General features: G+C 61.3%; 1 protein-coding gene across 1 annotated transcript in view; it reads right to left on the reverse strand.

The window, feature by feature from the left end:
- The window catches only part of ADAMTSL3 (ADAMTS like 3), a gene marked incomplete at both ends in the record, with an annotated part of 71,956 nt that overhangs the window by 51,764 nt on the left and 3,748 nt on the right, over positions 1-16,444 (reverse strand). The window contains 2 exons of the mRNA XM_084254108.1: positions 2,146-2,273; positions 13,040-13,159. Coding sequence (XP_084110234.1) covers positions 2,146-2,273; positions 13,040-13,159 — 248 coding nt within the window. The remainder of the gene's footprint in view (positions 1-2,145; positions 2,274-13,039; positions 13,160-16,444) is intronic.

Here is a 16,444-nt window from a genome sequence, read left to right on the forward strand (position 1 = left end):
GTCACAGGCACATCACAGTTCCAGAAGCACAGCCCAGAACACACCGCGGCCAACGAAGCGGTGATTTAAAATGAAAAAACGCGAGGAGCAGCGAGGAGCGCTGGCGGGACACGCGCACGCGACGTTTCAGCGGGGGCTGGAATGATGATCACGAAAGAAAAGCCATGCAGGCGAAGGGGGGCACCCATACCCTGAACGTAAAATCCCAAATTACAGGAACAAGCCCGAAGACACGGGAGTGAGGAAGAAAGGCACAGAATACTCATTAGCTGCCCGGGGGAGCGTCAGAAGGAACTCGGACGCTGGCAGCGGTGGTTATGAAGTAATTGCTAAGAATGGTTTCCAAACACCTTCAATGTAATCATCGGTCAATGAAAATAGACTCTTTTTTCGAAAATACCAGTGAGGAAATGTCAGGAAAAATGTCCAAGAAGAGAGAGAGGGAGTTCGAGAAGCTCCTGAATGGAGAGGGTGGCGCGGGCACAGACGGCCCCTGCCCTCCACGCCTGGTGAAAGCACCACACGGGGCATGAACAAGCGAACAAGCGGCGTCTGTGCCCCAGGTGGGGACGTGCCGAGGCTGCACACAACCGGAACAGCAAGCGAGCGCTTCCCACCAACAGCCCCTGCCTCCTGCCCGCGACAGCCGGGGCAGAGCCACGGGGCCACCAGGTGAGGTGCCAGTGATGATGCGGGAACCTGGGCCCAGGGGCAGCCAGCACGAGACAAGATGCACAGGCGCACGGGGTTCCACGGTGACGTGTGCAGAGCATTCTAGAAGGGGCCACGCAGAGGTTAAAGGAAGGGCCAGCACTCGTAGAAAAATAATCACCGGCACAAAGACGATGCTTCTTGCCGCCAGTGCCTTCGACTGCGACTTCCTGCCCCTCTGTGCTGGCCAAGGCCGTGACAGCTCTCAAGCAGCGGGGCTCACGAGACCCAGTGCTTCCCCCGGGAGCCAGGCCCGGATGAGGGAGTCGCCCAAGCTCTCCAAGGCGGACAGGCGAGGGGGAGCAGGAGGGAGCGGGGGTGTCTCCCAGGCTGGCAGTAGGAAGAGCCAGTCCTGTCCTGGCTTGGGCCCCACGCCTGCACCCTAAGCCAGGGTGGTCGCCCTCCCCACCCCCTGCCTCTTCAGCGGCAGCCGACCCCCCGGCAAGGGGCACACACGGGCTCCTGCCCCGCCGAGAACGCTGCTCAGGAAAACAGGTCCAGGCAAGGCCAAGGCAAGACTGAAAATCAGTGAAACACCCGATGACCATGTCGGGCTTCTGGCCGTGGGACGGTGGACACCAGCGGTCACTCGCGGCCCTTAATGTCCCCTAGCGTGGCCGTCTGATCGTCTCTGCCGACGCAAGTGCATACGATCAAAAACAGACAAAGTGAAACAAGCCGCGCTGCGTCCACCCAGGCCCCACCTTTAATCGCAAATTATTCTGAGTCCTCAGAGACCGAGGTCCCGTGAGGGCCGCTGGCTGGACGCCTCTCCCCGCCGACCCGTGCAAAGGAGCTCCGCCCTGACCGAGGAGCCCTCCCTGACCCAGTCGCCCCAGTCTGCCCTGCAGCACCCACACTGAGAGTGACAGGGCGGCGGTCTCCTGGCTGGGGGCGGGCGGGGGACGCTGGCCGAGGCCCAGAGCTGGAACTGGTCACTTCTCAAGGGCCAGGCGCTCCATGCTGTCTGCTCCCTCGCCTGCCGCCCCCACCAGGCTCGCCTGCTCCCTTGCTGCTGCCCAGGGGAGGCGCCTGGGCCGGGGTCTCTCTGCCCAGGAGCCGAGGCCGCGCCTGCACTAGGGCCCCAGCAGCCCCGAGGAATGACTCGGATGAGCTCAGTGGCCAGGGGGGGCTTATCACAAAGGCTTCAAAGACGAAGCTGCTTTCACATTTGCCAAATGTCCCTGAGGTAAAGCCACCGACAGGGCACCCTCCTCAGCAGCCAGCTCAGGGGACACCGGAGGGAAAGACTGAACCCCGGGGCTGAGCCTGAAGACTGGCCTCCTCCTGTGCGGGGCCCCCCTGTGCCCTGTCCCGTCGCGCCCCCACCCCACCGGCAGCGGGCGTTGAGGCGCAGGCACCTGTGCACAGTGGCGTCACCACAGCCCCGTGGGCGCCCCCGCCCGGAGGGCGCCACCCCCAAACCCCCCTTACCTGCCGGTCAGGCACCGGCGCAGGGAGTAGGACGCGCCGCCGCCGCAGGTGCGTGAACAGTCGCTCCAGTCCCCCCAGGCGTCCCAGCCGCCGTCTTTCTCCTCATCCGAGTGGGCGTTCCTTGCGGTCTAGAAAGAGGAAAGAGGACAGTGTGCTTCGGGGTCCCCAGCCCCCCCACCCCACCCTTGACCCTCCCCCTGCCCCAGCCCCCCAAGCATCCCCAGCCCCCCGCCCCGCCAAGTCCCCGCCCTCTACCCCAGGCCCCAGCACCCTCAGCACCCCTCCAGGTCCCCCCTGAGCTCTCCCCCCGGCCCCCCATGTCCCCCAGCGGCGACACTGTGCCTGGAGCAGCGCTTCCATGCAGGCAGTTACTCCGGCCTCCTGGGGACCTTCCCCTGACGGGAGGCCCCTGAGCTCAGTGTTGACCCGAAGTTGTGTTGCTGCGGAATTTAAGGGAGGCGGCTTCTCAGCACGTCCCTGACCCGCAGCAGGGCCCGCGGGCGCGGGCGGAAGGGCTGCTGCAGCTCAGACTCCCCGTCAGGCCCAAGGAAGCCTTTGTGAGGTGTGGGGGCCCTCTAGAGGGGCTTCAGCCCAGGACAGCAAACAAGTGAGGTCCAGGGGTCCAGGAACACAGAGAAGAGCCCCCCCCCGGAGCACCCCTGGACTGGTTTGTGGTGAGATCAGAGAAAGGGGGTCTACAAGCCAGCGACGGGCAGACGGTGCAAGACGAGGGGCTCCGCAGGGGGCTGGGCGTGCGGGGGCGCCCGGAGGGGCCTGAGCGCCCCAGGCCCGCTCCTACCCGCGCCCCAGGGAATGTGGGCCCTGGCGGGCGGGCCTGGGGCTCCTGGAGGAGCCGTGAGCAGGCGGGGAGCACAGGACCCTGCAAGATGTGGCCCGGCACAGGCTGCGTCCCAAAGCGGAGGGCACCATGTGCGGTGGCCCAGGGTGAGCCCTCAGCCACCTGCCAGTGGCAGGAGGAGGGGTGCAGGCGGCAGGTGCGCTGGGGACCCCTGAAGCTCCTCTGAAAAGCAGGCTTGGATGCCTGGGGCCGACGGGAGCAGCAGGGCCATGAGGAGCTGAGGCAGCAGGACATGCTGCGCCTGATGCTGGGCGGGCGCCAGCGTCTCCGACCGCTAGCAGCGCCAGCCAAGGCAGTGAGGAGGTCAAGCCCGTCTGCCCGCCCTGCACCTGCCCGGTCCAGCAGTGGCCACCTCCAGGCCGGGGTCTCTGGCTGCTGCAGCTTCTTGGCTGGCTTTTATTTCCCTGCTCTGTGAAGCTGTGGCCAGTAAACTGGTCACTGTTCAACAGCAGCAGTGACAGGAGCCGCTCCTGCCCGCGGCGGGGAAGCAGCAGTGAGACTGACAGCGAGTGCTGGGTAAGGGCCGCCGCTGACCCACACGGCCACGCTGGGCCGAGCCGAACGTGCACAGCCCACTGCCCACACCCCCACCCCAGGGAGCAAGCTCCCCTCCCCAGGCCAGGTGCTCCCGGCCGCGGCCGCCTCTGTGACACTTGTCTGCAACCAGGCAGGGGCCGCACGCTTCCGGCCCCAGCTCGTCACCCCATATCCACCGTGCCCCCTACCCCAGCAAGCTCCAAGCCAGCGGAGATCCTCTCCAAGGCCCTCCCACGGGTCCCCGGAACATCTGGGCAGAGAGCGGCAGCTCAGCCTGCAGGGCCGGGGCGGGGCCAAGCCCCATGCTGGGCCCCAGGTCAGCAGGCCCCAGCCGAGGGCGTCTCAGTGCTGCTGCTGCTGCGGGTGCCCAGCCTGCGGTTCCCTCCTCGTTCAGACCCCCCCCCGCCGACGACCTGACCTGGACTGCCCTGGCAGGTGCACGTGGACCTGTCACACCCGGACCAGTATGGAGAGCCTGTCACATGTGGACGAACCTTTGACACATGGGCGCTCCCTTGCACGGCCAGGCTCCCCGGGACGCCATCAGCAAGCTCCTTGCTGGGGCAGGGATGGGCGAGGTGAGGTAGGCTGGGGGATGTGTCACCCCCACGGGGTCTCTGCCTCAGCGGGCGGCCTCTGGTGGCAGCTTTCTGTCCACCTGGGCCTCCGTGAGCTCAGCCAGGGAGTCACCGGCACTGTCGTCACCTCCAAGGAAGGCCCAGTGCAGCGGGACATGGACCTCTGCCAACAGCAGACCTGCAGGTTTGCTCAGCCCCCAGTGCTCGCCTGGATGCCTGGCCTCCAGGCACCGGGGACTCCGGGCTCCCTGGAGACCGAGGTGGCTCCTGTCACCTGAGACGGCACGTCAAGGTCACCCTCCATCCGGCTCTGTCTCCGAGCTGCAGGAGGGCCTCAGCTCCTGACCGGGTCGGACATCCACTTCCCCTCTGTCCGAAATAACACAAAATGCCAGAAGCAGTGAGCTGGGAATGTGATGCGTCACCGCCTGCCTTGCCCACTGGGTGTCACCTCGGCCCCACCGTCACTTCCACGGAGGCTCCGGCTTCATCACGGAGAGAACAGCCACACTGGATGACCGTCGGCCTCAGCCCCTGACGGCAGGCTCCGTCCATCGGGGTGCGGTCTGGCTTCCTCTGCCGGGTATCTCGGTGCCTGGGGCAGGTCCCAGCTGACCGCGTGAGCTGGTCACTGGTCCCTCTTCTTGGTCCTCTCTAAATCAGCCGGCGAGGGTGGTTCTGACACGAAACTTTGCCTCAGCACCCACAAGGGGAGAGAAACAAACCTGGCTCAAGTCCTGGAAGGCTGCGTCCCCTGTGCCTTCTCCTGTCTCTGCAGGGAGCGGAGCACAGACACCCCCGCCCCCCCATGCCGCGAGAAAGCGGCTTCCGTGCCCCGTGGGGCTGGGTGAGTTACGGGACTTGTGGCAGAGGATTAAGAATCAAAATCCTCAGGCTCGTAACAGCTGATACGCGATTCCACTTCAGCTGGAATCCGTAATCCACTTGGCTTCAAAATCTGTGTGGAAACTAGGGGAGTCGGGAGGCCACAGAGTGGAGGAACCAATTAACATGCAAAATCCACCCCGCAACTTCCAGGAGCTCAGCCTTTGGTTTCTGAGATTTGAGCACATCATTGCGTCTCTTGCTCCCCGATGCTCCGCGCTCAGCGCTGCCATCACACGTCGGGAGTTTCTCTGCTCCCGGGCGGCTTGTGTCACACGGGAAATGCGAGTCGCTGTGACGGTTGTCGGAATCCTCGCAGGAAGAGACTCTGGCCTGACGTCTAAGTGCTAGACAGGGGCGCCTTTGACTTTATTCCGTAAATATTGTTCCATTTATGTTCCTTTTCTTTATTTGAGGAATTTTTTTTTAAATTTATTTTTTATTTATACAAGAGCCGGGGTACAGGCCAGAGGTGCAGGAGGGTGAGAGGACTCACCAGAGACAGAGTGGGGAGCAGAACAGGCAGACTGACCGAAGTACACTGCTGAGGGGAGCAGCGGGCGAGTCAGGAGAGGTCTGCCGTGCCGTGTGGGGATCTCCCTGGCCGGCCGGGATCGAACCCATGCTGCAGAGGCTGCGGACAGCTTCACAGCACTGCACTCAACAGCCTGCACCACCAGGGAGGCCCGGCTTTTATTTTTAAATGAGACATGCTATCGAATTTTTCACTTCTGTTATTATGAAGTTAGATGGAGTAACTACTCATGGTTTATAGCCCATTTCACATCGTGGTTCTATTCTATTTGCTTTTGACATCCGGTCCTTCTCATTTTGCGACCAGCCTGACGGGAAGACAGTGCGTCCCACTGGCCTTCGCGAAGGAAGCCACACAGGTGAAGAACACGGTGGTTCTGTGGGTGCTACTCTGCTGTCCCGTCATCTTCGCTCTCGTTCTCATTCCCCTTTGTTTTAGCTTGATGGTGTTTGCACTTTTTGTTTGACCCTGTTTCATGATTTATTTATTTTCAGTCCTTCCTGTCCTTAGAGCCGTAGGGTTTCTCTCAGGACTGCCCATGCTCCCTTTTAGTTTTGCTAGTTTAGCTGGCTGTCCTCTCAAATCTTCCACTTCCAAGGCCTTGGTAATGGCATTTCGGCCTCTTCTTCAATCCCACAGACTTTCTCTGGGGTGAAGGAGTCAGACGGCTCCACATCCCCCACGCGTGCCACGAACACGGCCAGAAACGGGGCTCAGTGCCGCCGGGGTTCCCACCACACACAGCTGGTCCCTCAGGCCGGAGCCAGGAAAGGGGCTGCCCTTCAGCGGGCAATTGTTCTAGGTGGACGGCAGACGTGACAGCCTTTAAACAGGGCCCGGGAGATCACAGGCCCCCTTGTGGTGCTCAGGCCGCTGGGGCGCCGGCTCTGCAGAGGCAGAGGGCCCCTTGGCAGTGCGTCCAGCCGTCCATCCTCTGTGGGGAGCTGCTAGCCGTGGGCCTGCCGCGGGGTCCCCTGGCCCGGCCTGGCCCAGCCTGCCCCAGGCTGACCGCTCTCCCCTCATGACAAAGGGCAGCCCTGCCCTCTCCGGAGGATGCTCCAGCCTCAGCCCCCTTACCTCGGCCCCTGCGGGTTATTCCTGAACCTCCCGCCTGCAGCGGCCCCTTGCGCGGGAGCACAGACCCCAGGTGACAAAGACAGGGGCCGAGCAGGCCGCTGGAGTCCAGCAGGCCTACGGATGGGAACGTTTCCAGGGGAGTCCTGCCCAAGCAAATACATCTAACCTCGAACACACAGGCCTTTTAGAATCACAAGACTTTTCTATTAAATAACTTGGGCAACTTTCAAAAAGCAAGTCCTGGTTTCAAGCCGTTCTTCGTGATCCGTATTTGCACTCGCAGGTGGAACCTTCCGTCCACCTGCTGTGAGAGTCCACTCCAGCGCAGGGGGCGGGGGGGGGGGTGAGGGCCTGCGCGGCCGGAGGGGCGCACCGGGCCTCATCGCCCCAAGGGCAGCGTCTCTGAGAAAGGACAAGGCCCCGCAGGAGAGCAGCTTCTCTGCCGGCGGACGGCGGCACGGTCAGAACTGCAGTCCCAGTTCATTTCCTCGGCGGAAAGGGGCCGCCGCCGAGCCCACGCGAGGCCTGGACCCACCCCCAGTCCCGTCTGGTTATTAAAAAGCCCCCAACCATCAAAGCAGCCTGCGCGCCCGTCCTCCCTGTTAGCCAGAGCATTTCCCGGGTTTCGCTGATCATGGCGTGAACCAACCGCCTGCAGAAATCCTGCCAAGCACATCTAAAAGAAAACGTAAAACGCCCACCATTCCAGCCCCCAAGGATAAGCACGGTCAATGTTTTGGGGTATTTCTCGGCTTTTTCCTCTCTGTGCACGTATGAGTAAAATTGATTTCGTGACCTGATCTTTTAACGTGCAGCTCTAGCAGTAACGCTCCCCATGTTCTTCCACAGCTGAAAACATAATAAAAAACGCGTCCTCGCCCCTCTCAGTGCCAACCCCACCCTGCCCTTGCTCACGGCCCACACTCAGGCGGCCCCGCTCCCACAGATGAACGGCGACAGCCACGTGTTTTTGCAGAAAGCATTTTTTTTCCTTAGAATATCCCCGCGAGATATTCCAAGAGAAGGCATTTGCCTCATTAAGAAGTAAAGATATGGGCCCCCCTGGTGGTGCAAGGGGTTAAGATGCAACCTATGAAGCTGTCCGCGGCCACTGCGGCACAAGTTCCGTCCCCGGCCAGGGAGCTACCCACATGGCGCGGCAGACCTCTCCTGTCTCCCCGCTGCTCCCCTCAGCAGTGGATTTCAGTCAGTCTGCCTGTTCTGCTCCCCACTCTGTCTCTGGGGAATCCTCTCAACCCCCGACTCCTCTGGCCTGTACCCCAGTTCTTGTGTGCATAAATAAATAAATCCTTAAAAAAAAAAAGTAAAGATACACTTGAGGTTATTAACATACGCCACAAAGCCGCTTCTCAAAGCACCGCCGTCACCGTCTCCCACCCGACACGCCTGGAGGGCCGGCCCCGCGCCCTGCAGACTCCGCCGGCCGGCAGGGAAGGCACGTGACCACTCGAATTTCAATTTTCTGGATTATAAGTGAAGTTGAAACTTCCCCTGTGACTGTTAACACTTGTTTTCTTTTTAGAAGAATTATTTTCTTTTACCTATTCATCTACTACATGTAGTTACTGCTTTTTTCTATTTACAGTCCCTTGCATGCAGGTATATTTAAATCATCCCTATTCTTTCATTTTCTTTTCAGTTTTTGTTGGCATCTTTTCCAACAAATGCACATTTCAAGTCTTCTAAGCAGTGAAACTCATTCATGTATTTCATTTTCCTTTCATTGTAAGTGTCGCCACCTGAAATCTGAAAAACACCTACTCTAATAGTCTTTTTATATTTTTCAAGTTCAACTTTTTTAAACTTTTCAACCCATCTGGAATTTATTTTGGCATATGGTAATGATTTAAATTGCCTTTCGCTAAACAGTTCACCAACGGCTGCAGTATCGCTTGCTGAGCCCATTCAGAGCTGAAGTGGACAGGCGGCTCCGTGGGGACGGGGTCTCGGGGCACAGGGTGCAGGCGCGGTCTCCCCCGTTCCCCCGCGGGCGTCCCCGGTCCCCGCAGGGGTCAGCTACAGCTCCCAGCGCCTCCCTGGCCGGTCTCTGCTCTCAAGAACGCCGGCACGCTTCTCCGTGTTCGCAGCGCTGGGCTGGAAGCGCCTTTCCAGTTACTCGGATCAGACTCTCAGATCACGGCTGCTGCGTCGCCAGCGTCGTGGATGTTTCTCCATGTGCGTCTCACAGTCGGCGCAGAAGCGCTGGCGGGCGGAGCTGCCCGGCACCTCGCGGGACCCCGACTCCCATCCCCTCACCCCAGCTTCTGCCCGCTCCCCTACCCCCACCCGACCTCCTTGGGGCAGCCCCGCTGCCTGCTCCTTCCCACCCAGCTCCTCCCACCTGTTCCTGTTCCTGACCCTCAGACGTTTCTCCCACCGCGCCCTCCCTGCTGCTCCGCGTTCACCGCCGGACCCGGACATCGCAGGCCCCATGCCCCGCCGCCCGCCCCCCAGCCCATGGCCCGTGTGCCAGCTCAGCCCGCGAGTCTCTACTTGGGGAGCCAGACGCTCAGGGAGACCAAGCCCACTTCCTGGCTGACGGCGCCCCGTGGGCTCTCTGTGGGCCCCTGGGGGGTGCTCGGCACCGCTGTCCTCCACACAGGCAGCTCGGGGCAGTGGCCTGGCCCAGCCTCGGGGTCTCGGGACAAAGTGACTGCAGGCCTCGGCATTTAAAACAAGATCTCCCGGGTGCCAGTGAGGACCAGGCGTGGACAGCCCAGCCCAAGGTCCCACGCAGGTGGAACCCGGCCTTGGGCAGCCGCCCAGCTCTGCCAAGGGGCCTCACCCCAGAGCGGGGCCCAGCTCATGGGAAAGCACCCCCCCGATCCCAGAGAAACCCCAACATTAAAACACAAGAGCTCAAAAGTCGCTCAGTAAGAGGGACAGAGAGGGTCCCCACACCCACCAGCAGGCCGGGCCCCAGGCTGTGCCTCTGATGTCCAAGGTTTCGCGTCGAATGTTCCACAGTAACATTTGGCAACTTTAATAACGTGCTTTTTAACTTAAAAACGATGAGTGGAATATTTTAAGACTTAAAACTAAGAAAAAATATGCTTTAAACACCTTTTAGCTAGAGGTTTATACAGAATTCACGGCGTCATAATCCACGACTTAAAATGGGTTGAGCTTGGGACACGGTCCTGGTTCTGGGAGCGGCACCACAGAAAATCACCGTCTCAAGCTCGGCTCGTAAACCAGGTGGGTGGCGGCGGCATCACTGCCAGCCCAGCTCACTGCTGTTGAACTGCTCAGGGCTTACAGAGGCCTCAAGCCCCAAGGCCCATGCCACGTCCGACCTTTGCAAACATGGGAAACCCCAACTGCCTCTCTGGGACCCCTAAATCTGAACTCCCCAGAGACACCGCGTCAGGTGGGACACCCCAGGGGCTCCGGCCAGGCCCCGAGAGTCGCCAACCAGTCCTGTGTCAGCCATGGGCATGTGCAGCACGGGCCACGGGCCACGTTGGCTTCCACCCTACTTTACTGCACAGAGGTCAGGGCCGACGTTGTGGACAAGCCTTTGAGGAACAGCTGCCTGTGCTGTGCTTCTCTGCTCCTCTCGGTTCCCTCGCGAGCGGACATGCTCTCTGCACACGTAGATCTTAGCTCTGTAAGCCAGCACGGCCAGGTGGTCCTGCTCTCCTCAGACAGAGGCCTTGGGGAGCCCGAGCACCCGCCTGCGGCCTCTTCCCCACGATGGGGCGACCCTGCCCACCTCCTACATCCAGCCGTTATTTTGTTGTGGCGGTTTCACTTTTCATTACAGCAAATTCAAAGGTCGCTGGAAATCACAAACCAGATGATGCCATCAGCAAGGACAGGCCAGACACCTTCAGACTGAGCTCCCTGAGGGCTTCCTGGAGGAGGCAGGACACGAGCTCATCCCTGAGGATGTGACTGGGCGGGAGGCGGACAGGCTCCACAGAGATGGCAGTGCTGGGACTGACGCTCCGGACACCGCTGGGCAAATCCATGCATCTGAGGCCTGCCAGTGGCCTCCGCGTCGGGCGGGTGGGGGACGGGCCAGGCCTCTCTGTGCCACTGGGCAGGGTGTTCCTGAGCGTGCCCATCCTGAGTCCTTGCCCGCCAGGCCCGGGTCCACAGACTCAGACCAGGAGCTGGCTTCCTCGCGATGTGGCTGGATTGTGGGGGTATTCGAGGGGCATGGGGGTATTCGTGGGGGTAGTCTGACGAGTTACTCACTGGCCGGGAACAAGGCGCAGAGCACGGGGGCTCCCGGGCCCACGAAGGCGCCAGGCGTCCGGCAGAGGGCTGGGTCCTCCCCTCCCCCAGGAGGGCCAGAAGTCGGGGTGCACTTCCCAAGCTGAAACACCACATCAGTAGCTAGGAAACATCTGAACTATTTCTGAGGCAGCAGCCTGACCACAGGAAGCTTCTGGCCAACACATTCGGGAAAAGCGTGGACAAAGCCGCTCTGAAAAAGATGCAGCTGCAGCGAGGAGACACCCTTGGAACGAGCACAGGAACCCACAGCTGAACACAGGATGGAAGACCAGCGTGGTGCACGCGCTCGACCCCAGCCAGGGAGCTGCCCACACGGCGCGGCAGGCCTCTCCCGTCTCCCCGCTGCTCCCCTCAGCTGTGTGTTTCAGTGGATCTGCCTGTGCCTTTCCCCACTCTGTTTCTGGGGAGTCCTCTGACCCCAGCACCTCTGGCCTGCACCCCAGTTCTTGTATGTATAAATAAATAAAATAAATCTTTATAAAAAAAGCAGTTCAGGAAGAAAACTACACAAAGACTTCATTGTTAATGTGCTGTCATCACCACCAGCATCAAAAATCCATTTAACGTTTCTTTCATTCTTTTCCTTCCCACAGAGTAGCTGTGAAGCGTCCTGGCGGAGGCTAAGGGCAGGGAGCAGGCCCTGGCTCACCGCCGCCCGCGGCCTGGCCTGTGGGAAGACGCCCCTGCCGGCCAGAGCCTCCCGGAGGGGCGGGCCCAGCTCCCCGACCGCAGAGACAGCACCTAGAGTCCAAACCGGAGACGTGCGTGGACACGGACTCACACGGACAGGCAGTGGCGTGGGGGCGGGGGGTGTCCAGCAGGACACCCAGAGGCTGCAGCACCCACCGTCCCTATGCGCCGCTCACCCCGTGGCGCCTCACACAGAAGACCCACACCACGGCTGGCCGACTGCCGTCCAGGAGCAACTGAAATGCTCAGCAAGGATGGGGGGGCGGGGTGGGGGGGTGCTAGAAATCAGATGTAAGGGTTGAAGTGAGCCAGAGGACGCGGGATTCGAAGAGAATCTCAGCAGGGGCAACGGCAGCTTGTTGGGAAAACCTCTCGACGCCGCTTCAATGTGGACAGAGAGTCAGGACAGGTCCGAGGGTGCCTGGCGCTGCTTCCTGGGGCCATGAGGGGCGCTGGGGGCAGGGGTGGGGTCACGGGGATGACGGGCCTCAGCACAGCGGGGCTGTGGCCTCACGCGGCGGTTTGAGCCCGGGACCCTCAGCCGGCGCGGCAGCACCCCATGGCAGACTCGCGCCCGCTCGCCCCCCACCTGACAGGCTCAACACACAAAGCAGGCAAGTGAGGGGACGTTTGTGCAGACACAGCTGTAAACATGCACTGGCTTCTCACTGAGAAGGGCTGGACCTGGGAGAGGCCCCGTAAGGCAGGAGCTGCACGCTGGAGCCTCAGGAGGGGACGTGAGGACAGCACCCCTCGGTGTCCTCTCTCCAGAGAGACCCAGGCAGGTGTGAGCAGGGGCGGAGGCACAGTTGGGTGCCCAGACGAGGCCTGGGCCCCTCCAGGGATGCCTGGTCCCAGACACGTGGGGGCCCCGGGCCCCATGAACACATGGCGGGGGTGGGTGGCAAGGGCCCCTTGGAGGGCACTGAGGGCCTAGCCGCTGGCTGCCGGCTCTGTTCCTGGCAGGACATCCCCTGCGAGTCGCCCTGACCCGGCCTCCGTGGGCTGCAGGCTGCAGGCTGCACGGCGAGGCCGGCACCCGGCTCAGGTAATGGCGCCAGGATGAAGTCCACACGCACATAAGCCCCTGCCCAGGCCCATGGCCCCTGGTTCTGACCCCATGGCCAGCAACTGGGGTGACCTGCGCACTGCAGACAGGGTGACAGCAGAGGCAAGCCGACCTTTCACGTGGGGATGGTGCCAACCTCGAGACCGAGGCCGGGAGAACAGCCAGACCACAATCCCTGGGGCGTGCCAGTCCTGAGACAGGGACACTGAACCAGCAAGCCGGGCCTCCTGACAGTCTTGGGACGAGCGGCACATGTGTCAAGCGAGGAGGAGCCCTCGTCCCGCGTGCCTGATGGACACAAGAGCCCACCCAGGCCAGGCCGCAGGCTGCCATCCCGTCCCCTCGCAGTGAGGTCTGCCTGCTGGATGCACACTGCCTTCCGCACCCAGAGGCCCTACCTGGTCGTCCAGGCGGTAGGTGAGGAACTGCTCCCCCGTGGCGTCCTCCAGGAAGCTCCCCTGCGGGGACAGCGCAAACTCGGGCAGAAAGTAGGCTCCGGGAGACTTCTCCGCCCAGGCCTGGAAGGCAAGAGCGCGGGTCAGGGCAGGCCGGCGCCTGGCGGCAGTCTCCTGAGGACCGAGAGCTCTCCTGATGGCCAGGCGAGACGGGAGAGCTGTGCATGGCCCGGCCTAGCTGGACACCAGGCCCAGCGTCTGGAGAGCAGCTCCACGCCCGCTGCCCAGGTCCACCCCAGACTCAGTCCTCACCCGAAACCCCAGTGGCTCAGCCACAGCCCCGGCCACTGGCCACATTCTGTTGTGGACACATTTCTCCAAAGGCCCCTCCTCCCTCCTCCCCGCTTCTTCTCCTTCAGCCTGTTTGTTTGATAAAAGACTAAAAAGCAAACCTTCTTTCCCAGGAAACAATCACGTGTTTTCACAAAACTTCCCACGATGTGGACCAGCACGAGGGCGAGCTCTGAGCCGCCGATGCCGTGCCGCACCAGCCCTGGCGGCCGTCGTGGGTCTGCCGTGAGACTCTTCCTCACGGTGCTCTGCGGGTTTATGCCAAACCCCAGGGGGAGTGGGGTGGGCTTGCAGGAAGACCCGTGCGGCTCCAGGAGGCTCCCGCCATGCCCGGCGCCAGCCCCGCCAGGGAAGGCCGACCTGAGAGCCACGCTGTGGAGAGTGGCCAGCGCTGGGGCCACAGGTAGCCAGTGGGGGGGCTCCGCGGGAATCTCTGTGGCACTTTCTAGCGGACTCTGGACGCAGCCATTTCCTTGGGGACTCAATGCCTGTGCTCCCCGGGAGCTGGCTGGCATCTCGGGGACGTCACCCACAGCCTGTCCTGACGGGAAGAGGAGGCGGCCAGACTGCAGCCCGCGCCCCTGGGGTGCCAGGTGTGAGGGCGCAGCCTCCAGTGTTTACTTGAACAAGATGAGGAAACAGCCCGGGAAGATGGCCCCGCGGCGGGCCGCGGAGGCTGCGGGCAAAGGCACCTGGCGCGGAGCTCAGCTCCGGAGGACGTGTGTGCGCAGGGCCCAGCGCGCCCAGAAGCGGTCGGCTCGCCGGGGTGACGCTGGGGGCCGGGCAGCAAGCAGACCAGAGCAACGTTTCTCGGTGAGTTAGAAACAGCACGTTTTTCCAGCGGGAGAAAGAGACACAGCTCGCGGCCCAGAGCGCCGGCGCCGGCGGGGAAGGCAGGAGACGCCGCCTGTCCCCAGGGAACAGCGGTGGCCCAAGCCCGGAGAGGTGCCTTTGCTCCCTGCACAGCAGCAAGCGCTGGTCCCGCCCCGCTGACCCCGAGTGCTCGAACTGGGCACCCGACGCTGCCTCCCACCGACGCGCCACCCGCGGTCCCCGGGCAAGGACGGGCGGTGAGGAGGTGGCCTCACGGGGGCAGCGGGCACAGGCAGCGGGTGTCCAGGGCGAGGCCGGGGGGACGTGCCAGGGGAGGGGCTGGGAGCTCCGGCCCCACTTGTTCTGAGACCGTGAAGAGACAAGGCTGAGGCTTTCCCATGGGGGGGGGGGGCACAGACAGTCAAGAGCGTAAATTCCTAAATAGGCGAAACCCAAAGAAACACCCCAGGCTCATCGCAGTCAAGCATCCGAGAGAAGCTAAGAGCAAACAAATCTAGACCCAGCTTGGGGGGAGCAGAGCTTCGCCCCGAAGCAGGACTGCAGGCCCCACGTCTCAGCAGGGGCTGGAGGTGGAGGAGGGGCTCTGCCGTGGGGTGGGAAGGCTGGTCAGGCCAGGGTGCCCATCCAGGAGCTGCCCCGCGGGGACAGGGGCTAAGAGTGCTCCCAGTGAGGGTGGCCGGGAGTCTGTCCCAGAGGGCTGCCCTTGGAGACGGCGTGGGCGCTGCCCAGGCGAAGGGCGGCGAGAGGAGGAGCAGCCGGGACCGAGAGGCGGGAGGGCAGCAGCCGGGGAAGGGCAACGAGCGGCCTCTCCGAGGGAGCCCTCCTGGGAGCCCTTGCGTGCGACAGTCACGGCCAAGTGACCACTCGGCACTTCATGTGATGGACACGTCTAAGGCGGAGGATGGGGCCAGCAGGCGTGAGGGCTGGTGCAGCAAAGTCCCTGTCAAAAGAACCTGTTTGGGACAGTCGCCATATTCCAGGGGGTGCAGGGAGGGCCGAGGGGACCAGCTTCCACGTGCCAGCAGAGCTGACCCCAGACCCCGGGACGTGGCGGGAGGGGAGAGCCCTGAACCTCACCGGTGAGGCGGCACCGAGTCCCGAGGCGTGTCTGGGCGGCCGGCAGGGAGGCGGGCAGGGAAGCGGGGCACAGACACAGAGCAGCGACGCAGAGAGTCAGAGAGTTCTTCAGAGCCTCTCGCGACTGATGCTCTCCTAAGTCTTCTCTGGCCAACTGAGTGCTCTGATGAAGACTTCTACAGGCAACTTGGTAGCAGAAGCCCAAGGCCTCAAGACTGCACTTTGCTTTTGACCCCAGAACTATGCCTCAACAAATCCACTTCTCTAGAAACATATTCAAAGAAAATAATCACAGCGTGATCGAAGAGCAGACAGAACCTGCAAACCTATTGCAGCGGCCTTTGCAACAACAAATAAAACGGACCCACCTAAATGTTCCGCCACTAAGGCTCTGTTAATAAGGTGCACCCCGCAGGCGGCCGGGAACCCCAGCTGGCAGCGCGAGACACAGCGGTGGCCTGCAGGCACGCTCACGCCGCGTGGCCAGATCAAGTTACAGTACAGGCACTTTTACGAGTGATTCTTCTAAAAAGAGTATCAGAAACAACCCATGGCAAAATCCTAACGATGGGCAGAATTTTTCACTTTGCCCTTTTGTGTTTGCCGCATTTTTATAATCAATGTATGCTGTGTTTTTATATCAGGAAGAGAAAACACAGAGGTGATTGCAAAAGAGAGTAGAGAGTGTTTTAGAATCCTTTAACACAATAAATGAGTTTTTAATTAATGAAACAGTCATTCTTCCTGTTCTTAAATGGTTTCCCAAATAGAACGAATGCTCTTCTCCTTATAAATGAAGGTTTGGAGAACAAATATTTGTCTGAATATTTGCACAATAATTTATAGCATACATTGGCCAGAGCTGCTCAGTGCTGACAAATTCCAGAAAGTAATTGCATAAAATACTTGGAGAGGAAATTGCTTTATGCTTCCATGCTATTTATGGAAATTAGCATCTTTGTAAAAATAAACCCAGAGCAATCAGAACCCTAACCTTGAAATGTGGTTTCCACAGCCTCGGTGTCGGTGGCCCAACTCCACGGGCAGCACAGCAGGGGACACGGCCGTGGCCTCTGTCATGAAACAATTATCCCTAATTGGGCTCTTCCTCATGTCTCAGTCCCGCGACTTGGAGCGGAGACGCTG

Source organism: Talpa europaea (assembly GCF_964194135.1).
Source record: "Talpa europaea genome assembly, chromosome: 14".
Classification (NCBI taxonomy): domain Eukaryota; kingdom Metazoa; phylum Chordata; class Mammalia; order Eulipotyphla; family Talpidae; genus Talpa; species Talpa europaea.